The 27,495-nt window shown below is 34.5% G+C and overlaps 1 protein-coding gene across 1 annotated transcript in view; it reads left to right on the top strand.

Moving 5' to 3' along the window:
- Positions 1-811: 811 nt before the first annotated feature.
- LOC145662968 (uncharacterized) overlaps positions 812-27,495 on the top strand; it is a 35,134-nt gene continuing 8,450 nt past the window's right edge. Inside the window, exons 1-2 of the mRNA XM_081729050.1 lie at positions 812-968; positions 5,841-5,913. Of these exons, the coding sequence (XP_081585176.1) occupies positions 960-968; positions 5,841-5,913 (82 nt within the window). The 5' untranslated portion in view covers positions 812-959. The remainder of the gene's footprint in view (positions 969-5,840; positions 5,914-27,495) is intronic.

Consider the following 27,495-nt stretch of genomic DNA (forward strand, 5'->3'; position numbering starts at 1 on the left):
CCAACATACAAGCATTAGCTGTTCCATAAGATTTCTCAATACCTACTTTTTTCATAGAATAATTTGGAAGCCTTTATAATTGTTACTTTCATTTCGATACATATTAGTTGCAGAAATCTTGCGAAGCTGTAACTCATCCTTGTAAAGAAAATTGCTTTTACCTGAAAAAAAAAAAAAAGGAAGTACGTTTTCTGAAAGAAAGAATAATATTTCTTTCTTTTTATTCTTCAAATAACTATTTCTTAGGTTTTTGTTTTTTTCCTCAACAGCAGTGTAATTGCATTTTGTAATGGTTACCGAGTTTGTATACAAAATACTACTATATAGAAAGTAAAATTGTAGGTAGTTCTCTTCCTCTGCGAAACAGAAGTGAGGTATTAATTTCCACACTTTCATCGTCATTGGAGAACGAAGAAGAAGAAGAAGAAGAAGCGACCACGGAAATCAACAAGAAACAAAAACCGTCTTCTTTGCATAGCCTACTACTCTACGTATTATGCAGTAAGTAGATGGTTTTTCCTTTCATTCTTTTACCATCTTAAAGAGCAGTGCATACACCCTTCGCCCTCCGGCCGACCTCGTGACTCTTTATCTTCCTTTCAAATCTTTCATTGGTTTCTCTCTTTCTGACTCACCTCTCCTACTCTCATCCAGTTCTTTTTCTTTTCTACGAAAAAAAAAGAAAAAGAAAAATAACTTCCACTTTCCCTGCTCTGAAATGTGTGTTAAGACTTACCCTGATGCGAAGAATGAGCGATTGCTCGAGCGTAGTCCACGGAAGCTTGCAACGAGATAGATATACATATATATAAAAGAAGAGAAGGTCATATCTTCTCAGATTTCATCTCTGGTGATTCTTGCTTTAACATCTCTCTTTGGTCTCTTTCCTCTGCGAAGAAAGTGTGTATCAATTTTGTTGTTTCACTATTTTCCAGAAATCAGTAGTACATTTCTGTAAAATGTATCGGGTGAGTGATTATTTTTTTAAAATTTACAATTTTGTATAATGTACAAGTATAAGTATATGCTGATGATGTGCTCTTGTTTGCCATACAGGTTAGCGAAGATACATTTGGTGCGCGTACAAATTAATTCGATTCTCGCTGGGCGCAAATTTTCGGCGTTCAGTATCATGAAGCAACTGGGAAGATAGCTGAATTAAGAGTCATCAAATTCTGATCTACAAATCCAGAAGTTACTAAATGAGAGACGATGTGCTGACCACACAGATTTCTCTCAAATCCTTTTATGGAGAGTAATGTCAGTTTTTCACAATGATCATCCGTGTAAAAATATTATATATTATACTTGTGGTTTACAACATCCCTGGTCTGGTTTTGGCCACGTTGACTGAATTTTCTGCTTTAACTCATCAGTATAGGGCAGCTACGGCACCTGAATAGGGTATAACCTATACAGTGATTGTTATTACTTTCAAGTATTTACGTTCCATGTCATTTAACCTAAATATTACGGATGATTATTCGAGGTGAACGGACATTAAAAATTTCATACAGTGACAATGTGTGAGGAAACGGGAAAACCTACCAGCACGATTTATCCACTACAAACTTATATGGCTTGGAATCGAAACAGAAACCACTCTCACTAGAAGTGATCACTCTACCACTGACTTACTTTGACCTTCAACGTTCCTTTCAGCACGGAGGCTATATGACACGTGGATTTACAGCAGTGGCGGAGCTATATGGAACCTGATGAGGCAGGTATCCTACTTGAGAATTTCCCCTCAGAGGTCACTGCTCCCTCAAAATTTTAGTGGCCCAAAAAATACTAGCTACGCTACTGATATGAAATTTTCGCGCAGTGCTAACCATACAGTCATGAGTGAATTTTGAATTACACAGCGGGAAAGGATTCTTTCGTACTTCTGGTGAGAGTTAGTGATTACCCTAACAGCGAAAAGTACCAAGCACTTAATAAAACTATATGGTAAGGGAAGGGAACAGAATCTTACATTAATAATAATGATAACATGCAGAAAGCTACTGCATCTTTGCACCTTCTTTTTTCGTGCAAAAGAGGAGTAAAAAAGAAAAAAAAAAAACTCAAGGAAAGGTCATGACGCAAAGTGCGTTAGCATCAATGAAATTTTAGAGGTAGCGAAAAATTGAAATTTAAATCCGGTAAGTTCTTCTTCTTTTCTTTTTCAAGGAGAGGGACAGGATTGGGATATTGAAGATTACACTAATTCAGTATGCTTAAAACTAGCTATAATTTTGGAGGGGGTGATATTATAGGGGGCTTAAGGTGTTGTATAATATAGGCTTTGGAGTATAAGCACCCTGATTCTGAAAGACAGATAAAAAACAAGCAGTGTAAAGTCTGTTGTTGATTATCTATCATTCAAATAATTCTTTGTTGGTGTGTGCAGTTAGTTTTAGTTTGGAGGCTATGTGAGACGGGATCTACAGATTAGCGTGGAATCCGAAGCACATGAGCTCCCAGTGGGAAGAATCGATCCCGGGTCTCCCACCCAAAGATGCGTACGCTTACCACTTAGCTACTTAAGAACTCCTTCAGGTCCATTTGAAAAACGTCAATCGTAAAAGTGTCAATAATTTGAGAAAATATCCTTATATTTTTCCTTCTTTTCTTTCTTTCTTTTTCTCAAGAATTAAAAGGTTCTACGTACGTTTCAAGGTCAATTGAAATATTGTCTTATAAGAAACATGGACGGCATACTTTAAAAAAAAAAGGTCCTAGCTGGTTTACTATCTACCACGTCTTTGGTTCAAGAGGTCCTGAGTTCATTTCACGCTGGGAGAACGTTATAATTTAAACACATTACGGTAGTTCGAATCAGGATTGCGAACCATACGATAATTTATAGTGATATGCAATAATTTTAAGCTTTATTGCTATATACGATAATGCAACTACGATAACCTTAAAACATCTTTTTGCATTTCCTGAATGTGTAGAGGTATATTAAATAATTATAAAACGCGCATGCTGATGTTTTTAGCAGTCAATCCCGCTCAAACAAATTAATAACGATTTGAGAATTGGCAATATTGTTACTGCTCAGACGAGTGCTTACAAGGATTTTAAAACATGGTAAGGACAGTGTTGCAAATTTGAAATTCGAAACTGAAGATTACTATATAAGTTTTTTTTATTATTTGTTATTGCTATTACTGGTAAAGATATACCACATTGACTTGATCCTTAGTCTTCCGTTGCAAGCGCTGCTATCGGCTGAAGGAATTCCACTCGCTTTCTCTCGCTTAGCAATAGCTAAACCCTTATTGGCTCAACGCGTGGGTGTGTGAGGGTGTGAGCTTTAGTTCGCATTTTTGCCACGGCTCAAGACATTCTGGTAGCATAATACTATTAATACTTGTTTCTACAATTACCACGTAGTAACGAATATGCGATAATTTTTTTGGAATATACTTTAATTTTAAACTCGAAAATCGATAATTTTGTTCCCTGAGGTTAGCAAGTCTGGTTTGGATTCCACAATAAACAGTAGGATCACGTCTCATATAGCCTCGGTACTTAAAAGGGACGCTAAACGTAAACAAAAGGAAAACTGATAAGATGTAGGTGATAATGAATGGTAGCACTGATGTTCATGTGTTTTGAAAGTTGTATATATATATATATATATATATATATATATATATATATATATATATATATATATATATATATATATATATATATATATATATATATATATACATATATATATATATATATATATATATATATATATATATATATATATATATATATATATATATATATAGGGTGTTTCAAAACAACACCGACAACGTTTGGGAGGTAATTTCTGACACCAAGATAAGGGGGAAAGTATAGACCATCCTGGGTAGACAAATACTTTCTTTCGTAGTTACAGGCTGCCGAAAATATGAAAATATGAACTTTAAAAGTCCATAGCTACAAAACTATAGGCCTACTGTAGTCGGGTCAAGATTTCACTTAGGAACTAATATGTGCGTTATGCGAAAATCCATGTTTCAGAATCCTAAGGCTCTCACGCAACAATTTTTATAGAGGCAGTTTGGCTACGACCATATAATTGAACTACTAATAACTACCTCTATAAAAATTGTTGCGGAAGTACCACAGGATTCTCAAACTTGGATAGGGCACATACTAGTTCGAAAGCCCACCGTATTAGCCTTCTAGTATAGACCGTTTCCTACCATATTGTCTGGTATTGAACAGAGCTGAGTAAAAAATATCCACCTACCTCCAGAGCTGGGTTGTTTGTTAAAATTTGGCGTCCCGTTTCAGGAGCGAAGCTCTATAAGACATGATCCTACAGTTTTAGGAGGAATCGGAACTAGTCCTGTTAAAATTTTCGAATAATTTATTATTGAGTTTTCAGCATTCAAATAATTTTTATATTCGAATAATTATTCATTATTCTATTAACAGTTTTAATAATGAATATTGTTCGAAGATTCCAATAGCCAATATTCGAAAATATCCATTATTCGAACATTCAAATAATGAATAGTTCGAATTTTAACTTAACTAATCCGAATCACAGTAATGACTTCGGTGTTCTGCCACCGCGAATCGAGTCAGGGACGACATACACCAAAGACGTGCGCGCTAGCGAATAGACCATCGATAAGGCCCCTTGGAACTTCTAAAGTACGAAAGTAAGATTAAAGACAAAAACCCCTTCCTCTGCCTAGAAAAGGAAAATACACGGACTAGGTGTTGTTCAAAAGGAACTCACAACAAATGGGAGAGATTCCTTCACATAAGACCAAACTGTGATAACCCTTAAAGTTATCGAAGAAAAATTAAAAGTTAATAAACGTTCTCCCAGGTTCGATTCCCAGCCGGTTTACAGTATATTGTAACCGAAAGTACTTTTTCGTTCATGCATATTCTGAAGAAGTTCGGAGGAATAAAAGTAAAATATATCTCAGCATTGAGGTATCGCACAGCAAATATTATTCTCATAAATGTTTGTTCTCTGCATGAGAAGTGTGGATGCTGGCCAGTTTTTCTTTATACATTTTTTTTTTTTTACTAGAAAGTTCAGATCAGTATCTTTTCACTCAGCACGACTATTCATGCTAAGCTGTGAAAGTTATATTTGAAAAAAGAAACAAAAAACATACCATCATGAACGAGACAAGCAGACCTTAACCTTACCATAAGCTCTTCAAAGATTTACAAGTAGTAAAATATTTTTTCATTTCCTATTATTAATCATATTATTATTATTATTATTAGGCTATTATTATTATTATTATTATTATTATTATTATTATTATTATTATTATTATTATTATTATTATGGAATGCGTGTGCGTTTTCCACTGACGTTGTACAGAAGTTATGCAAATTTTAAAGATTATAAATACTGCTTTTGTTTAGGTTTTGGGGCGAGATTTTCCCCCTACTATTTCATGATTCTTTACGGAGGTTTGCACTCTCTTGAGTCTTCTTGTTATTAATACATACCTATATATCTGTATGTAATCATTTAATACGGATCCTTTTGCGGATCCTGGCTCACCTACATCATTTGTAGTACTACACCATATGGCTCATGGACCGTGGTAAAATCTTCGCTATGATAAATTTCTGTGGTGCCTCTTTCCCTCAATGCCCTAAGCACCTAAGCACGTGCTTATTATTCTTAATGATTAATATACCCATGGATATAAAGCACTTTAACTTTTATCAGAGTCAGAAATCTCTATATATGGTAAATGTAAATAATGTGATATTATTTTGTGCTCTATTGTATTAGTTTGTAGCTTATTGTGAGTTATTATGAGCATGAAGATTATTTTATATTTTCTTTTTTTTCTTTCCAGAAGTTGACACTTATCATACTTCTAATGGGAATACTGGATAACAGACCTACATCGGGTGAACCTCCTGTTCATAGTGAGTATACAAATCATATTTGACTAGAAAACAATGAAATTAATGAATCGAAGAATTAGTGTTTACCACGAGACGAAATTTAGCGCTGTCTCATATATTTAAAAGTAGTTTTAAAAGTGTTGCCTTGTCTCGGAAGGTAATAGTTTTATTTGCCTTGTTTAGTATCTCAACAAGAAAGTTCTGTTTAATCTTGTCTTGTAAGCAACACCACACTGGAAAGCAATCAGCTAAGGTCTATATTTCAAGTTTCATCTCAGTATTCTCCTGGTGTGACACAGGGAAAAATAAGAAGGCTCTAGTCAGGATTATTAGCTGCCAGATTACAATATTATCATGACATAATAATAATAATAATAATAATAATAATAATAATAATAATAATAATAATAATAATAATAATAATAATAATAACATGTTTCTTTTTATTTTTTCTACGCACATATACAATCATAAAATCTGAAATCGATAGAGAAATGGAATGAAACTTTTTTTTTTTTTTTACGATTCACGATCCGCGCCTTTGGCGTGGGAGACCGGGGTTCGATTCTTGGCGGGTCTCATGTAGTTCTGATTACACATTAAAATGTAAGTCCACGTCTCACATACCTAGCCTCGCTGCTGAAAGTGGAGCTAAATTGAAATTCAAAACAAATCCCATCAAGTCTCACAATTATGTCTTGTAAGATAAAAGAGGTACACATGATTAATAAATGAATAGTTATCAAAGAATATGTGTATTGATAATGTGGGAGAAATAGAAAGAATCCTGAGACGATCTATAGACATAATGTTGTCTATTACAAACCGACATGCGATGGATTCGAATCAGAGACCCATCGTACCAGAGGTGAGCAGTCTACCGCTATCCACTAGGTCCACTAGGAAAATACTTGAAAATACTCACACTAAGAATCGAGCATGGGTTCAAGCGCTCAGAAAACACACTTGTGCTCCACAGAACTTATTCAAATTTTACTACATTCTATTAAAACAGTAAAGGAAACTGGCCCAGATGTTATTTGAGCATGATTCTTGTGGTAATGGGCAGGATTTAGGATTTAGATTTCTGGGCTTCCGTCAATCTAAGGCCAATTAACTCGTTACATACGAGGGATGACGTCCCTCGGCGTGCATGCTATCCAGGGAAAGGGAAGAAAGAAAGGATTATAGGAGGAAGGAAGCGGCCTGGGATCTGTACGTTGGGTACCACTGTGATATTTGCCTGGTGTGAATGAGGAAACCCAGGAAAACCTCATTCAGGATGCCTTGCCTGAAAAAAGCCTTTTACACGTTTTCGACCAATTGCCCCAACCGGGAATGGAACCCGGGACCGCTTGCACCGAAGGCGAGATGGACAGGATTGAATATAGAGAGGGAGGAGAAGGTAAAATAAAACCTTTCACATTTAGTTTCACAAACATGACATGTAAGCCAAAGGAAAATGAAATTTTTCAGTTTAACTTCCCGCGATTATGCTCTTTAGGCTAAGGGAGACGATGATTAAGAGGCTTCATCCCGGCGAAATTAAAACACCGCTAATTTTACAGTAATTATATGATATCTTCAAATAGATAAAACATAATCGAAATGTGGGAAAAGAGCGCCCTAGACAATATAATTTAACATGAGATACCATTATCACGACCCACTTATCTGCTTTCGATTTCCAGCCATTTTGTAAAATCGGCATTTATTTTCGCGTTTCTAAACGGCTGAAAACGGAAAGCCACTAGGTGACTTGTGATAACGGTACCTCACACAAAACAATATTGTCTAGGGCGCTCTTCTTCCACATTTTGATTATATTTTATCCATTTGAAGATATCACATACTTACTGTAAAATTGGTGGTATTTTAATTTCGCCGGGATGAGGCCTCTTAAGGCAAATGAATGATGATGGAAGAATTGTTGAAATGACAATGTGGAAGGAAATGGGAGTAACCCGAAAAAACCCACGGATACGATATTACCCACCACAAACTTACTTGACTAGGAATCGAACTAAGGACCTCATGCAACAGAGGTAAGCGCTCCGCCACTGAGTCACTATGTCTCCTTTAAACCAAAAGGGCAAGTAATGTAATTGAATGATTATGAAAATATTGATGGAATGATAAAGTAGGAGGAAATGGGAGAACTCTGGAAAAAGCTCACGGACGTGATGTTGTTCACCACAAAATGAAATAATCTGGGATTGAAGCAAGGACACGCCGTGTCAAATGTCAGTGTTCTAACGTTCAGCTACCGTGCTCCCCATGGGAAGAAGAAAAGTTGTTCTGATGAACAGAGAGATAATTTAAGAAGATAAAATTAAGGGGAAAAGTTTGGGGAACAAAATCTTTTGAAAGTGACACTCATGTCTTGAAAAACAAGCAGATATAAATGAAAAAAAAAAAGAAGAATATATAGAACATGATAGGCAATACTTCATCTTCTGATAATGAAGTTCAAAACTTGATCAACATATTTTAGCCTGACTTTCCTTTAGGTAACACCCAGAAAACTTCTTTTCATTTTTTTATTTCTTTATTTCTTTATGGTCAGAAAAATGAAAAGTTATTATTATCAAGATAGACTGGAACCTTGCAGCTGGTGGAAAGTGCATAAAATTAATGTTTGGTTGGGAGAAGAAAGAACCCACGCTATTAATATACACAGAAAGAAGGCAGCAGCTATATCGCTTACAATAGTGAAAGCGCTGTATTGACCTTCTATAGCTGCAAGGCTACCTGCAGAGGAAGTGATTGTTGCCTTGACATTGCAGTAGATTGACAATGAAAGTTACCATTACTAGGTCGCCCACAGATTTTTTTTTTTTTTTTTTTTTTTGAAAAGTGAATTCTTCAATTATTTAGTTAAGAAACAGAAGTAAAAGAAAATGTCCATAGGTTATTCTCTGGACAAAGTCTTCTTTTAAGTGACGTCATTTGTAATTATTAACACTACTTTAGAGGATGTCACGTACTCTACACATTCAGAAAAAAAAAAAAAAAAAAAAAAAGCGTGAGGAAGATTTTCATCTTCCCTTAGAAAGCTTTCCTTTTTGAATGGCCTTAACACACGGGAAAAAGGTGTTTCTTCGACATAATTTCTTTTTTTTTTCTTTCGGGTCGCTGCTGTTAATTAATCGTTCACTGCTCCGTAAAAGACCATGTAGCGTTAAGTCTTTAAGTGGGTGCACCTTTCATTATCCTTGTCGAAGAAGTAGATGGAACGTCCCTAACGGCTAAGGTGAGAGTGATTCTCTTCTTCAAACAAGGAAAAAATGAAATAAAACGTTCCGAATAATGTATAATTCCATATTTATTATTTACGTTATCTTTCACAATTCTTAAAAAGTTATTTCCATATTAGATGGTTATTAGAAGTATTGCTTCTAGCACTGAAGGCTTTTGATTGTGATCGAGAAACAAACTGGAATTTGTTTTACTCTCTTTCCCGAAATAATACTTTATCCATGTAAACGTGATCTCGCGTAGCGTAGTCGCTAACGCGCTCGCCTTCGGTGCGAGCGGTTCCTAGTTGGATTCAAGTAGGGGCACTCGATCGAAGAAGTGTAAAAAGGCCAGCCATTCTGAATGAGGTTTTAATAGTTTTTTTGCTCATTCGCACAAGGTAAATGCCGGGGTGGTACCTAACATATAGATCCCAGGCTGCTTCCTCCCTTTCCCAATCTTTTCTTCCTTCCCTTTCCCGGGATAGTGTGATCGCCGAGAAATGTCATCGCTCGTACGTGACGGGCTAAATGTCCATAGATGCCGAAAGCCCAGAAATCCCTTTATCCGCGTTTGACACAGGACTCAATGAGAGAGCCCTTATCTCTGGTGCGTGGATTCCATGGTTTGATTCTCAGACAAAGTAAGTTTGTGGTGAACAACAAAAGCGTGGGTTTTCTCGGAGTATTCCCGTTTTCTCCTGCTTTCTCATTGTACTAATTCTTCCGTCATCGTACACTTGCCCTAATCATCGTCTCTCTTAGCCTAAAGACATAATCGTGGCTCGTTAAGAGGCTCTATCACTGCGAAATTAAAATACCGCAAATTTTACAGTAATTACGGGATATCTTCAAATAGACAAAAGATAATTGAAAAGTGGAACAAGACTTCCCTAGACAATGTTATTTTGCATGAGTTACCGTTATCACTAGTCGCCTAGTAGCTTTCCGTTTGCAGCTATTTAGAAACGCGAAAATAAATGCTGATTTTCTAAATGGTTGGCAATCGAAAGCAGATAAGTAAGTCGTGATAACGGTATCTCATGTAAAATAATATTGTCTAGGAAGGTGTTGTTTCACTTTTCGATTATCTTTAATCTATTGGCATATCTCACACAATTACTGTAAAATTAGCGGTATTTTAATTTAGTAGTGATAGGGCCTCTTAAAGTGAAATATTTTATGTCATTACACTTCATTTGTTTATTCGCGTGATGTTTCTTAACTTTACTGTACACAGGGGCGTACGCAAAGGAGGGTTACCATGTCTACCCAACATTTCAACTAGGCATTATTCTAAATTTATATAAATGCATTATATTAATATATGAATTAAAAGAAATCACGTATGTCCAGAAGCAATACGGATTTTGGTAGTTGAACCTTCCTTTAATGTCCTTCTGTGGTCTCTTTCACTGGGCGAAGTAGCTTTTTGAATTTGAGCTTTTGTGCTTAGTATCTTTTTCCAACGCCAAGGTTAATAAGGACATAATCTATTATTAACGTTAAATCCGAATAAAACGACCGGGATTTAAATCTGGCCCAGTTGATGGTGCATAAAAACCATGCAACGTCAATTAACATGGTACAGGCATTCTCCACCGCACTTTATTGCCTCCACGAGAGAGAGATGCATTACAGAACTAGGATGTCCGTACAGGCAAAACGGTATATTCGAATGGTTTAAGCGGCATTAAATTGATGGGCACAAGTTGTGCCAGTCGCAAGTTCAAATCTCGCCTAAAACATATTTCTTCTTTAATATGATTCACTAATTACAGAATTTCATTTATGACCACTCCCGTTGCACAATATGTAGGTATATTTCGGGTAGGAGTTTCCGTGATTCTGATCCACGTTAAATTAGGTCTATATCTTATATAGCCCCGATACTGAAAGGAAATGTTAAATTCAAGTCATTCAGTTAACTGTTCCCTTTATTCTTAGACTACTTGTTTTCATATCGTTTTACGAAAAATATACTGTATATATTTTTTTCGAGGATTTTAATTATTTGATATTACTGATTTCTCCAAAGGCCTGTTTTAAATTTACTTTACTTTGCGAAAAAAAATTATTGAATTTCTTTTGAGACTCGATATAAACCAGGGGCACAGTGGCTCAGTGGTAGAATGCCTACTTTTGGTGCGCGGGATCGCTGGTTCTATCCCCGGCCAAGTAAGCTTGTGGTGGACAAGATCATGTCTGTTGGTTTTCTCGGGAGTACTTCCATTTCCTCTCACTTTCTCATTCCATTAATTATTATCACCCTTAGCCTGAAAGAGTATAATCGTGGAACGTTAAACCGAAAGATTTCATTTCATTTCATTTTTCGATATAAACCCTTATTATAATAATAGCAAGATACATCAGTCCGTCAGTCACACTAATATGCAAACCCTCAGAACATTTGAGAGTTACAGGTTGCATAAACATCTAGGCGAAAATATTTGGTTATTCCTAATCCATATTATAAGAGTAAGACGAGCCACTCTGTCATTTACGCTAATTTCTAATAGTTCACAGTCAGGCTAATAGTTCTCGCTAGCTACGTGCCTCCTACATGACGCCAAGAGATGTTGCTATCCTGCAGATAATTTGTAGATAAGCCAAAGGCTTGAGTGAAACAACTATTTTATCATATTGTAAGTATAATCTCAAAGATTTAATTTTCATAAAGTAAGAAATATTTAAAACATACTGTCATGAAGAAATAAATAAAGTGAAACTACTAAAATCATTGTTCACTTAAAAAAAATGAAGAATACTTTCAATACTTTTCTATGTAAATAAATGAGTATTGAAAAATCAAGATGGCGCGGATATTGAGTACATTTAAAAGAAAAGAATATATTGACGTCGTCAGCAACACAATGCGAAGAAAGGGCCGCGGTGGCTCAGTGGTAGAGCGTTCACCTCTGATGCTTAGCGTCCCGGGTTCAATCCCAGTCCCCGCCAAGTGAACTTTGTGGTGGACAAACACCGTGTGCGTGAGTTTCCTCGGGGTTCTCCCGTTTTCCTCCCACTTTCTTCATTCCACCATTTTCATTCATTACTCATCATCACCGTCTTCTTTAGCCTAAACGGCATAATCGTGGGGCGTAAAACTCAAAGATTTCATTTCATTTGCAATGCGAAGAAATGTAGGATGTTGTGGAAGCGATCTTTTAAATCGTCCCAACTCGTTCCATGTCACGAACAGGAACCTCACTTACGGAAGGGGAGTCCACTGGATCTGGATCCCTCCCCACCCCTAAAAACCTCATAGCTCAAGACACATTTGTGTACTTTCTCAATAAAACTATATTGTTGATTGATGTAGCATGAAATTCAAGGTTACGTGTCTATAGTCTCCGAAGTTTGGTGAACAAATAATAATAATAATAATAAAAAATCTTCATCCTAATCTTTGAGCTAGCATTTCCCAAAGTCCTGTCTAATTTTCAGCCTAGAGTTGAAGATGAATATTTACACAATATCTTAAAGTTTTAGTTTCGGAAGTTTGGATAAGCGCAAAATCTTATTCAACCCTCATAATTCCCTCCTTAGGGATTTATTACGCAAAACCCAGCTATGCAAAAAGAACATTTATCCCAAAGAGTAAATACACTGTTCGTGAATTAATCAGTGTAGTTACTCTTTTATAAATATAGAAGTAGATTGTGTTATTTTTATTGTGTTATTTTTCATCAAGGAAATTATCTTTACATTAAAAAGCAAAACAGCCTATTTTCTACATTAGTTAAGTATTTTGATATGCTTTTGTCTAATATTTCATTAACTATGACAATAATTAAACCAGTAAGAGGTCAGAAGTTTAGTCAGCACCTTCGTATTTCTAGATAGACCTATTCTGAAAACTTGCCTGGTTAAAATCAGTTACTACCAGTTTGGTGCTGTGAGCGATTTCTTTGTCGGTTTGGATATGAACATTGATACCTGAGTGATATGTGGCGCGTTCAGTGCACAAGCGAATCAAGTCCATTTTTTTTTTTTTAAAGTTATGTTGGGCATATTTCATCTTTAAGATTTTTATCTGAAACGCCTTTCAGAGCTTAAAAAATTCATGCTGATATTGTAAATAACTCTTACACTGTTAAAAAGAAAAGTTTTAACTTTCTCAAATACTTAAGCTCTGAACCTTATGTTTCTATTTCTGGTAACTTCCTTAATTAGACTCAATTCCCTTGAGCTCTCAACGCCCTATGTATCTTTTATCTATATTATAAAATTGAAAGTGACTATGTTTGTGACTCTCAATCTCTTGAACCACCCTATCGATCTCAATCAAATTTTCAACATAAATCAGGTTCGGACATGAGATAGTCTTTATCATTTTACTTTGACGCTGCAGTGTAGGAGAGAGGGAAAAGATACACACACACACACACACTGTTTTTGTAACTTCATCACTCTTGAACCAAAAGACCAATCTCAATCAAATTTTCAACATAGACAAGATTCGGGCCTGGAATGCTTTCGATCATATTACTTTGAGAATGCAACTTAGGAGATGAGAGGGGGAAGAGACATTTCAGAATTATCGAAAATGACCGATATTAGTATTGAATCTATAGTTTTCGAGGTTGCTGAAATGAACAGTGACACTTCAGATACTGTTTAAATCCAAATTTAGCCCCGCAACTTCGGGGAGGGATATATATGATCGAAAATGACCGATATTAGTGTCGAATCCATAGTTTTCAGGGGTCACTGAGACTAACCGTGAGTGTCACTTCCGATCGTATTTAAATCCTTACTCACCCCATTAGCACTTTATGTCCAAAACGAAACGTATTCTCCCTGTGCGAAGAACGGGTATTTTGCCTGTAACTTTTATAATACAAAAAAAAAACAATGTTAACTTTTCTATGTACTTAAGCGTACCATATAAACTTTATGTGTCTTCTCATGTCTTTGTTAATTGGATTTAATTCCTTTGTGATAATTATCCCTATATACAATTTGAATTTCCTATTACTAAGTGAAGAAAAAAAACAAAGAGTATTTCCAAAATTCAAGTATGTACGTGTACTAAAAGAGGCGAAATGACAAAAGCTTTATGAGAATCGAGGTTAAACGAGAGAGAATCCTTCGAAAGGTGACGAGACGAGACGGGACGAGAAAACTCTATTTCTCGTCTCGTCTAATCTCGAAGGAAGCACTAGTATCATCCAAGAATAAGTTAGCGTTCTTTAAGAGGAAAATTGTGCTCAAACCGTTCAATTTGCTTCAAAATTCTAGAAGAAAGAAAAGTACAACAGAGAGAGAGAATGCAGTTTTGTAGGTGAACATGCTTTCGTAGGCATATTCTTCTCTAATAACAAACGAAATATATATATGTATTGAGATAAATAGTCTTTAATAGATAGATTGTTTAAAAGTCGGTTTTAAGGATAAATGCGTGAGAATCTTTTTCTCACGAAATGGTCAGAAACTGGAAATATTACTTTCGTTAAGGAAATTGCATCTGTGAAACTTTCGAAAATGACCATTGTGTTATCTTTGTTCTTGAACAAAATGCACAAGTTGTTTTCTTAAATTAACTTTGTAAAAACTGCCATGGACATTGCCCAGTATTTGGTAAATGCTTTCTTCTAGTAGAGCCTTTCATATTTATAATAGTTTTATGTGTCTAGTTAATTCTTCGTTATAAAATTTGAAACAAAATGTTTTCTTCAAGCATATGGAATATGTTCAATCCAACATAAAAACAATCATATAATAGAAGTATGTGTGCCATGCATAGGAAAATGTTTTGATAGTTGTTTATCAGTATTTGTTGCATGTTTCATGCAATAAGTGTATACATATTTTGTTTTATACAAAATTGCAATCAGCATACCAAAATTATTTATTAAAGTATTAGCATTATTTAAACACTCTAATAATAAACGACAATCATCTCAGTTTGTGCTAATATATATCGCTAACTGTGCTATTACTTGTCTGCTCGAAGCTAATACATGTTGCTAACTGTGCTATCGCTTGCCTGGGCGAAGATAATAGATTCGCTATCCGTGCTACCGCTTGCCTGCCCGAAGATAAGAGATTAGCTAACTGTGCTATCGCTTGCCTGGGCGAAGATAATAGATGTCGCTACCTGCGCTACCAGGTGTTCTGGCAATTTAGCGATTTAAAACTATTGTGGTTATTCAATTGTAATATTAAAGCTATATTCTTTCGTTTAATTATTCCAGAATAGCATAAGGCCAGTAACTATATCTACTGAATATTAATATTTGTGTAACTGTATATTTATCCACCTAATAGCTTAATTACATGTGTTTTGGTATATAGACTCATGTGATTTAATTACTACAATCACTCAGGTTTTTTTTTATTCCTAATCGTAGAAGAAGAACAAAAATAATATTTAATGTATTCTTTTGGGATCACTCCTACAGTGTTTTCAAATTTCACTCTTTAATGATGGAGTGGATCCAAAGGTTCGCTCGTAACAGCTGGTAGGTTTAAAATAAAATCAGTTACTAGATGTTCAGCCGTTACCACTCGACAACTAATATAATTTTTATAGCTGGTCTATTCCGTTGTGGTAGAGTAAGATATGTTTCCTTTCTCGTCTAAGTTTCTTGTCTATAATTACAAATGAAATTGCTTAAACTAAACTTTCACCATATTACTAACCACCAAAAATATAAAACCGAACCACATTCTTTCCATATAACTTTTACTTCCACATTCACATGGATTTGACACAGCATTCTTGTTGCATTTCTGTGCAAACCACTTACTCATGTATGTTATAAGTAAACCTGCATCAAACCAACTTCATTACAAATTCTGCTTATTCTACACACGTTGCTCCAGCCACTACATTATAATAATAAGATTTCTCCTAAAATCTCCTATCTTGGATACATCACTAAAACTTCCGTATCATTACAATAAACAACGTCATATCTACATTTTTCTATTAAAGACATCTTACGTAATAAGTACCACAGAAAGCAAAACAAACCCGTATCTCTACTGCTAATATTGATCATTATAATGTTTTGTGTCCAGATTTATCAATAACAAATTGCTGTTCAGGCCCGCAACCAGAGGGGGGGCTAGGGGGCCTAGCCCCCCTAAACTTTTCGTGGCCCCTCCAGATCTCAATACAAAATGCTATTATTAATACAAAAATCACAATTTAGATATTTTTAAGAGAATTTTTAACAATTTGCCCCCCCTAATATATTCATGGGCCCCCAAACCAATGTGGCTGGTTTCGAGCCCGGTGCTGTTAACATCATTTTTCAACCCAAGTGACTTCCACTGCATAAGCGAGTGTAAGACTTTATTTTGGAGGTTTATCAACAATTTATTTTTGAAAAATATTTTATTTTCTTGAAGTTAACTTAAAACATGTTCCCTAAATTGAGCTAAATATTATTTTTAAATATTTATAAAAAAATAAATATTATTATTGTTCTGGAAAGGCTCAAAGAATCCACACTACCTGTCTCATATAGTATCATCTGACGATTAACCACAATTGCTTAGTGATAGAGCGTTCATCTCTGATGTGTGGAGTACCTAGTTCGATCTTAGCCCCCACCAAGTAAGATTTGTGGTGGACAACACTGTATAAATGGGTTCTTTCGTTTCTCCTTGACTTTTGTGATTCAATTATCATCGTCCATTTCATCGTCACCGTCTCCCTTAGCTTCGGTGCAAAATTGATAATTTATAACAAAATTAAAATTTAAAATGTAAGGGGTGAAGATTAAGGTGCAATGAATTAACCTCTTTCCACGTGACTGGTCTCAACATCAAACAGTGCACTCTACTGAGGAACTTCAAACATATCACATGCCATGTTCAACGAAAACCAGGTAACTAAAGATGAATATATCGTTCAAAAGATACTAAAAGGCGAATTTAATTTACTTCCTTTTTCTAATTTGAACTTCAAATAATATAACAATAGCAACGTCATTTCCGATTTTGCTGAGGGGAAGGAACCGTCCGATATAGGTCAAGTTTTACGTTTTTCAATTATATATTAGTATCCTATTAACTGAAGTGTATATGAAGCTCTAACTCAATGGGAGAGTTGCTTTGCTCTGTGCGGCAAGTTTTATGGCTTAAACAAAACATACACTGATTACAAAAAAGAAAAGAAAAAGAAAGAAAAACAAACACGAAATTTATTGTAAAAACAGATTTATTTTAAAATTGATATGTGCTTACCTTCTATCGTTTTACAGCCATTTCGACTCTTCAACTAACCAGTAATTACACATCGTTTGCCCTGACAGCTGTGAACCTAAAACAACATGATCAATAGGTAAATCTTCGATGAAAGCAGATGCCATGATTAATGAAAATCTCACAGTTTCTCTGAAATATACAGGGTGTTCCAGGAGGAAGGGGCAATATTTGGGGAAATGGTAGGTTGAGTGATTCTAAGCAAAATAGTTCATTCGAACATAGGTCCTAATCTCAACGGTTTGAGAGCTAGAGCTTGTGAACAATTTGTACTTTATATTGTATTTGTATTTGATCACCCTGTAGTTATTCTACAGAGGTGCCACATAGCGGATTTGAAAGGTGATGGAATGACCTTTCCAGCGATATGCAATATGTGGCAGTGGTTTCTTTGGAAGAGAAGTTATTGAGGATATTTGGAATTAGTGTTGTCATCCAATTTCTTTAAATAACTTTAACTTTCTCAAATTTCTGTCATTAGCTTCAGTTCTAAAGACAATACTGCCACATGCTGTATACCGTTGGAAAGGTCATTCCATCACCTTACGAATCCGCTGTCTTACTTCTGAAAAATAGTTACAGGGTGAGCGATACGCAATATAAAGTAAAAAAAAAAAAAGTTCACAATCTGTAGCTCTCAAAGCGTTAAGATTAGGACCTATGTTCATATGAACTTTTTTGCTTAGAATCGCTCATACTACAATTTCCCAAAATATTGCCATTTCCTCCTGGGACACCCTGTATATATTTAAACATTTCTTGCAAAGTGTGGTTAATTCAGTCTCTTGGCTGTAAATAATATCGATTCCAAATAACAAAGGAAAATCTTAAATGTCAAACACAGCACACTTGAATCTCTATAAAGGAAAAGTAAAGTGATCTTGCTTGTAATGGTATCACGGGAAAAACATCTTGAAGCGTTTAAATTAAATTTTTGAGCGTAGTTAGTACCTAGCTCAATCTAAGTTCTTATCATGTCAATTTGAAAAGTACGTATACGTAGGTACATATATAAATGATATACTAAGAGAATTGTGATATTTTTTTTTTTATTGTACAATTTTAAGCCTTACTTAAAAACATTTTATTTCTTTATATTTAAGCACTATTCCTCAAAGCATAAGAATAAAATATTAAGTTATAATGCACAGTTAAACTTTTAGAGAAACATCAAAATTAACATATTTAAACCAGCAAACAGTAAAAATTAAACATAATTTTGGTACTATATAAACCGACAATTGTAGAAACGAAGGATAACACATGATGATTAATAAGTGTTTCAGTCCTCTATACTTAGATTTTGCCATAATCCCAGTCACACAATAATAAACAAAAATATCATTTTATACTGTATATGTCTTTGAAGTAGCAATTATTAACATTCAGAAAATGTTTATATTTATTTTAGATAAAAAATTTCGTCTAGCTTGGGTGAAGATGGGAAGGAATTTAATATGCTAATGGCATTGCCTCTTTGTATGGCTAGGCTTATCCTTTGTGTCAAAAAGTAACAACTTCTAGGATCTCCTGATTTATTAATTAATTTTGATCCTAATTCCTTTAAAAACATTCTGGCTTCTTTGCTAAAAACACCCATTGTTTCCGTGGCAAACGCAATAAAAATGCGATCTTCTTTAAGTTTTGAATATTTAGAATGCTTCCGCATACACGCTGTCTCTGCTGCACTTCCCAGACTAATGGAATGACTAAGACTAAGACTAAGACTAAGAGAATAGACTAAGAGAATAGATAATAATTCAAAATTTATGATGCTAAAAATAGAGAACCTTACGAGCCCGTCAAGTTAGAGAGATTAAACTCATTATATAAACTTTTTTTTAAAATTAAAAATAAGAGGTCCCACCGTTTTTCAAAATTCCGGTTTAAAGGGGAGAAGGAGGAAATTTACATTGTTGTTTCTCTATGTGCGAATCGATGTTGTCCGTCACATCATCACGATGAACTGCTGAACTGCTTCAAATGAGTGTTTGAACATATTTGAATAGACTTGTTTTTAACATTATGTATTATAAAAGGTCGTAGAATTTCTACGAAATGTACAATGCAATATTTACATACATACGTATATAAATTGAAATAAATTCAAAATCTAGTCTTTAACAATTTCAACTTCGAGGAGTGATAACTTTTAAATAAAATATTGTTTTCTATCGAATAACTTCTTTTTTTTTTTAAAAAAAAATCGTGATTTCTTTTTATCATACTAGGCATATGAGAAAACTTTCACATTGAGGGAGACCCTTTACTCACTTATCCTTTGCTGATATGAACCATAAACAATGAGAATGTTGGAAAGACCTAAAGAAAATATACACCATATTTGGTCAAAATAGAATAATTTTTATGCGTATTGAAGTGGGAAATGGTTTTGTTATCATAATATACATGGATACAAATTTGTATCATGAGATTGGTTTAAAACCCTTTATTCCCTTATTCTTCATGAACTATAAAGTTTATAGAGGTATTAAAATATCGAACTTAGAGAGAAAGATTTCTTCGACTATCCACATGAATCCAAACTCAGTTAGAGTCATAATGAGTCGAATTGATCCTATTCATATGCCTCGAATGACGAGTCTACCTTAGGTGTATTTGCAGATGGAAAGATAATTTCGCGAATGGCCACTTCCGATGCACTTGAACAGGACTTTTTTTTTTTCCATATTCGGGAATGATTCTCTCCTTGGGGATTCTTTCAAGAGAAATGAATTATGGCAAATTATAAGATTGTTAATAAAATATTGTAGCATACAGGGACGTACGCAAGGGGGGGACCTGGGGGTCCGGACCCCCCCCCCCGAAATTTCGACTTTTTAAAAATTTAGCCTAATTTTAGGGGCAATTTTAGGAATTTTAATATAAAATACCTTCATATTTAGTTTGGACCCCCCCCCCGAAATAAATTCCTGGGTACGCTACTGGTAGCATACAAGGTAAGAATTTAAATTATTATAGAAATAATGATTGTAAATTAATAATTACGAGCAAACCCGCACGTCCTGCGTAAGCACAGGACACTATTGTTGTCTGAATGATATAAAATTAAAAATATTTATGGGTAGCAAAGTAGTTTTAATAACACATTAATAATATTTTTAATTAAGAATTTCTTGATAATTAGTCGAATTTAAGACGACCTCGAATCTAAGACGCACCCCGATTTCGCTGAGTTAAATTAAGGAAAAATAGTAATAAGTTCCATTTTTACTACCGTACTACTAAAGCGCTCTTTGATATTAGTCATTTTCGGTGATTTTTATATATCCCTCTTCCCTCCCCATGTTGCGGGGCACGGCATGATAAAAATTATCCCAGGCCCGAATGTCATGTATGTTGAAAATTTGATCGAGATCGGTTGGGTGGTTCAAGATTTAAATTCTATTTATTTCTATATATTCATCCCTCCCCTTCTACTCCCCTTCCCCTAGGCTCTACCGTCAAAGTGAAAATATTAAAAAAGAAAAAAAAAAACTTCCCAGGCTCGAAAGTCATCTATATGGAAAATTTGATCGAGATCGGTCAGGTGGGTTGAGTTGAGTTGATTTTGAGTTTAAATTCCCTTTTCAGCAGCGAGGCTATGTGAGACGTGGACCTACTGATTAACGTGGAATTCGAACCACATGAGCTCCCGCCGGGAATCGGTCGGGTGGTTCAAAAGTTATTAAGTTTCATTCATTTTCATATATTTATCCTCCTACCGTTACCTCCCCTAAGCTCTAACATCAAAATAATATAATGAAAGCTTCCCAGGTTCGAACTTCATCTATGTTGAAAATTTGATCGGGAACGGTCTGGTGGTTCAAGAGATTAAGAGTCACAAACATAGTTTCAATTTGGGTCTGATTTTTTTTTCACAGACACTACTATTAATATATAGATTAAAACTAAAAATAAACAGTGAATTAATAAATTAAATTAAAGAGAGAAATTAAACGAGTGGTGATTATAATCGATTATTACCACAAATGATAACATTTTGTTGAAACAATTGGCTTATAACGGTAATATAGTGGATACTTTTTGTAAGAATTTAACTGTGGATATTTAATAGTGTTGAGTTCGACACCTGACACAGTATATAAGCTTAATTACGTAACAGACAATTTATAGATTTACTTACTACAAAAATTAAGCTGAATATTTAAGCATTTAAATTTGCCTGCCACTTTTAGAGACCTCCCATAATAATGTCACATGAAAACAGGCGTTTTTTTTTATTTAATGTTGAACTTTTCCTATTGCAGGTGAAGTTTAGCTTTGACTAGTAAGTGTTCTTTCTCTCTGTATTTGAAATTTTCTGTTGTCGAAACCGAGATTAATCCATTGCAATTTGGAGATTGGTGCAGGATGATTTTTTGTTGTTGTTGTTGTTGAAAATCTGGCCATTTTATATAAAGTATTGTCCTTGTTTGTTTTAACTATGTTTTTCCTTTATAATTTGCTAAAGGATTGTTATATTGTATTTTAAAGTCTATAAAATCTTAAGAAAATCCTAATGACAAAATATTGTTGTCATCTAATGATGGAATAATAAGTATTTTGAAACCTAGTTCACCCCAAGATTTGCTTGTAATTTTTCATGATTTTATCTAAAATGTAATTACTTTATCTACAGACAAACACATATTATATTACGACAGGTGCTTTTTTTTTTTTTTTTTTTTTGCCTATTTGCAAACACTTTTCTACTGCTTCCAACGATTTAAGAAACATTACAAATCCTGTCATTGTGATTTTAAAAATAATTTCATGCGTGTGTACAAAATTTAAGATATTACAAAAATCTTAGTTCAGTTTGACGCACAGAATTGACTATGATTTTCATTAATAAAATTAATAATGATTTTTTTTCATTCATAGTTTGTGATTTCTTTACAATATAAAGTACATTGCTAGAGCACGTTTCGAGAAAATAGCTATATATATGTCTTCTCCTCCCCTAAGTCGCACCGTCAAAGTAAAACTTTAAAAACCATCCCAGGCCCCAAACTCCTCTGCATTAAGGAAGAAGTTTCGGAACTTCGACGTGAAACAGAATAAATGAGGATTTCAGCCATTATTCCACATCTCGGAATCATCTATAGTAAGAAACATGAAATTTATTATTTGGACATATTTCTGGGCGTGGATGAAAGTTCCAAAGAAAAGAAAGAAAGAAAAGAAGAAACAAACAAACTGGGAAACTGTAAAAAAAAAAAAAAAAAAAAAAAACTAAATTTGAAGTTCGTTGGGACTTAACGAACGGCCTTTAGACGAGTGTACATACGTCGCGGCGAACTGCAGTCGAAAAATATATTTGTTTTTTTCTAATCAAGGGCCATTAAACTGGTAAATTTAGTTAAAACCTGGGGTCCAGGTAGAGCGCTTACCTCTTGTACGTGGAGTCCCTGTTTCGACCTCCGGCCAAGTAAGTTTGTGGTGAACAACATCGTGTCCGTGGGTTTTCTCGGGGTACTCCCGTTTCCTCCCATTTTCTCATTCCACCAATTCTTCCATCATCATTCATTTGATTTAATCATCGTCTGCCTTAGCCTAAAGGGCATAATCGTGGGACGCTAAACTGGAAAATTTCATATCATTTCATTTAGTTGAAACATCATTATTTTTTTGCGATAACTATACTTTCTTCTCTCCTATTGTCACTAAGGTAACAATAATATAATACTCTTGCATTTGACGGGTATTATGATATTAAAATTTAAATTGAAAAAAATAATAAACGAAACGAAGAATCAATAAAAAAAAAAACCTGCACAAGTTAATTTTATAAAAGTCACGATTATTATGAGCATTTCCGAATCACGCCCTACATCTTGAATGCTCACTTTTGTTAAACTTTAAAAAAATGAATGGAAAAGAAAAGTAATTGATAATTCAAGCTTGAAACAAGAAAAGTGCAATTTCTGCAATAAATAGTTGCATTAAGCATGTTTCTAAAATTAATTCTACTGGGAATACTCATTATGTATGAAATAATTTCGGGAATCGTATGTAGCAGACCGAGACAATTAAGATATAATTACTCTTATAATAATTGCATTCTTTACTTAATTGTGGAGATATTTTTTGTAATCGTAATGAAAAGAGTGCGTTCAATGTCCCTTGCAAATCATTACTGCATCAATAGATTGTTAAACAGACCACGCTCTATTAGCGACAAGAAAGTTTCCAAGATTCTCAAAAGACAATAAGGAATTCCATTATTGGATGTTACATTAAAATGTTGGTAATGTAATATTTTCATAGAATAATTTTGATCTAAGTATTTTGAAGAAACAGCATGTAATACATTGGAACGCTAATTTCTGGTAAGAAGGGCCACTGGTTCGAATCCAATTTATGGGAGTTTCTAGTGAAAATCATCGGATATTAGTGGACTTTCTCTAAGTTATTTAAATCTTCTAACTTTTTTTTTTCGTTCTATCGATATTTTCATTATTGCTATTTGTCAGCATTTATTATAACTAAAAATCATAAAGGACTAAATAGGATGCTTAATTAAATATTTCAGTATATGCACGCGTATAAATTATATGGCCCAAATCATACAGAGTTTCATAGAGTTTTTACAATGTCAGAGCTGCTTGCCATTCCGTTTCAGGCGATATTAGAAACATGACGAAGTTGTTGCAAATTAAGACTGATTAAAATAGAATTCTATTCTGTTGTTCTTTCTTTATTTTATTATGTTAACATTCTCCTTAGTGAGTTTGTATAATGTCTGATGTAACATAATGAAATTACGATGAGATGCGTTTCGCATGCCAGCTTCCAATGCACACTTGTGTTACGAAAGCTTTTTCATTTGCCATATAATCGCTATTTCTCAGTTTTGCAGTGCACCATCAGCTCAAAAGCATATAAGCAAGATAGCTCCATTGTCACAAGTTTATTTTTATTTTTATTTTAGTAAATAATTTAAAGACAATACAGAACTTCGAAAATTTAGAAAATAATCCAGAATACTAAGTGTGTTAGTAGTATTGTAAATTAATCAATATTTGTTTCCAGGTATTTTCTTGTGGTTCTAAAGCTAATATGAATACGAAATTTAGTCTATAACATCAAAATCTCGGAGCTCCAAATTTCTACGGTACATGAAAGATATTGCAAACAAATACTAGTACATATTAATAATATTTGACTGGTACTATCATAAATAGTATATATTTCAAAATTATCGAATTACTTCATCGTTCACTACAAAAGATAAATCAGTGGTTGAAAATTATTTGGACATTTTATCAGAAACGACTTTTGGTCTTTGTTTAACTTGTAAAAAGACGTCCTGAAGTGCTTCATCAGTGAATAAAAATGTATAAAGTTTCTCTTAGCAGTGGTTAATACAAACTGTACTATAAGTATTCAAAATATTTCTGAAATTCTGCTGTACCCAATAATGTTGATTTTGAGTTTAACGTTCCGTTCAGCAGCGAGATGATATGAGACGTGGATCTACTGATTAACGTGGAATGCGAATCACATGAGCTTCCTCCCACAATCGAACCCGGGTCTCCCAAGCAAAAGGCGTGTACACTTACCGCTTAGCCACGAAGGAACTCTGTTGTATCGAATGAGTATACGGGCAGAAACTACTTGTAAATGTGTAAATGGTTATGCGCAAAATGTTCTAACATTGTATAAAAGTCACTTCTGTGTCCGTATAATCATTGGTCATACCAGATTTTCAGATACATTTTGAATAATCTTAGTGCAATTCCTATAAGTACTGTTAGAATGCATTCTAGAGATTTTCAGGACATTAATTGACATATTGAACAATTGCCAAAAGTATTTTTTTATAAAATATGTCTTAAATATTGATTTAATTTTTGCAGTGATTTTGTGTTATTTACTAGAAAGAAAAAAAGAACATTTGATGCAATACAGTGCATAACCCATAAGATCCAAATATGAAATCAAAGGTCATAAATATCAGTCAAAGGTCATTCTACATAAAATAAATATTATAATTCAAAATATACAAGGATAAGTAAAAATTATTCGCAATTTTGACATAACTCTTCTTAAATTGTTCGTATTGTCATCTGTCCTCGTATATTTTATTATTGTGCTGTTGTGATCATGCAGTGGCGTAGCAGCTGCCCCCGCAACCCCCGCAGTGCGGGGGGGCCCGACGTATAGGGGTCCCGAAGTCTTGCGATGATTAAAGATTTAAAGAAGTAGAACTTCAATCTTACTTCTATCGGCTTTACAACTAGGGCCCCTTCTCTATACTTTGCGGTGGGGCCCGCAAAAGTGTGCTACGCCACTGTCATGCTATGAAAGTTTGATCCTAATTCATTCATTTGTCTTCCTTTTGTTGCAGATAGCTCATGGCCGCTCCATTAGAAGTTTGCATCAAAGAAACAACGAGCAGTGATCCGGTTTTTGTGGTCGGAAGGTGTATCAGACCATCGGCCACTTCATCAATAGTCACTCGTCTGTCTAACAGGACCATATCACGTGCACGCTCAATGTTGTTATCATTTGTGGCCTTAGATGGTCGTCTGGCTCGTGCGTGACACTTTTGAAGTTTTCAATCCATTCGTAGACACTCCGTTGAGGTAAGACACTATTCATGTATTGTGTTAAAAGTCTTTGATGGCTTGCGATCCCTGATACACCTTCCGACCACAAAAACCGGGTCACTGCTCCTTGTTCCTCGTTGGTGCAAACTTCTAATGGAGCGGCCATGATCTATCTGCAACAAAAGAAGAAAAATGAATGAATTAGGATCAAACTTTCATAGCATGACCACATCAGCACAACAATAAAATATACGAGGACAGATGTATGAACTATGTAAGAAGAATTATGTCAAAATTGTGGATATTTTTGACTTACCCTCAAGAGCACTGCAAAATACACCATCTATATTAATAGATTAATTCGCACTCGCTTTCAGACTTTAGCGACAGTATTCATCTATTACTAATACAATTCGCTGACAGACATTAGTATACCTTCTCACTAAACTTTTTTCAAAGTGTATTGTTTATGTATTTTATTTAGGTCACATTAAAAAGCACCATCACAAAGTACATCATCACCTTCACCACCATCACCACCACCACCATCATCATGGTGGACACCATGGTTCTCACCATGGTGGTGGAAAAGGAGCACATCACCATAATCATGGTGAAGTGCAACACCAACACCATCACGGTAAAGACATTGGCCACCATTCTGCGGATTATAATAATATTTTAAAGCCACCACCTGTGCATGGAAGTCACGGACATGGTAACGCGAATACAGGTCATGGTAAGTCAGACTTCTTATGGTGTGGTGGCCCTGGCCTTCTTTCATCAACAAGCCAGTGTTGTTTGTCCGTCGATATGTTTTTGTCCGTCGTTATGTTTTTGTCCGTCGTTATGTTTTTGTCCGTCATTGTGTTTGTTCTTTTTGTTTTTTGTTTTTTTTCGGTGGTGGTTCTTGAGGCAAGAAACATTGCTAATAGTTACATTTTTTTTTTTTTTTTTTGCTACTAGCTAAGGAAAGAAAGCTCCAAACTGCTCCAGAAATTTGTTTGCGAAAATTAATTTGCATAAACTTTCCTCCTTTAGCTTGTAACTTAAAATCTTAATTTTTAGCGATATGACCTTCTCAGAAGCCGCCACTGGCTGTTTTAAAATTCATACTTAAACTTCTTAAACTTTCTTAGTATTTTCCATATGGTACTAATATTTGACTACCAGAAACTGCAATTTGTTATATGTGTGTTCAAGCGTCCACAAATATATATTATATGTTTATCTTCATCTATCATAATAATAGTTCGTCTCCATGTACTCGAATACTAATTTCTCTCTTGTGCTGGTACTTACTTTGCTTAAGTACTATACTTTCAACTTTAATAAATCTTAACCTAATCTATTTTAATTAATTCATTTTTGTGAGTGTGTGGTGTACTCTAAATCTTCAACATTTTAAAAATTTCTTCTCCCTTATTGTATGATTACGTTTTTGTATATTAATTTCATTTTTTTACTTTCGTCAATGTCTATTATATTTCACTTTCAGTTTTCGTCTATAATCACATGGACACTAAATTGTTATTCTTCATTCCATTTAATGCTTATAACTTCCATTTCTTTTAATCAAAAGTTAATAA

Source organism: Thermobia domestica, chromosome 10 (genome assembly GCF_964235325.1).
Source record: "Thermobia domestica chromosome 10, izTheDome1.hap1.1, whole genome shotgun sequence".
NCBI classification, from domain to species: Eukaryota; Metazoa; Arthropoda; class Insecta; order Zygentoma; family Lepismatidae; genus Thermobia; species Thermobia domestica.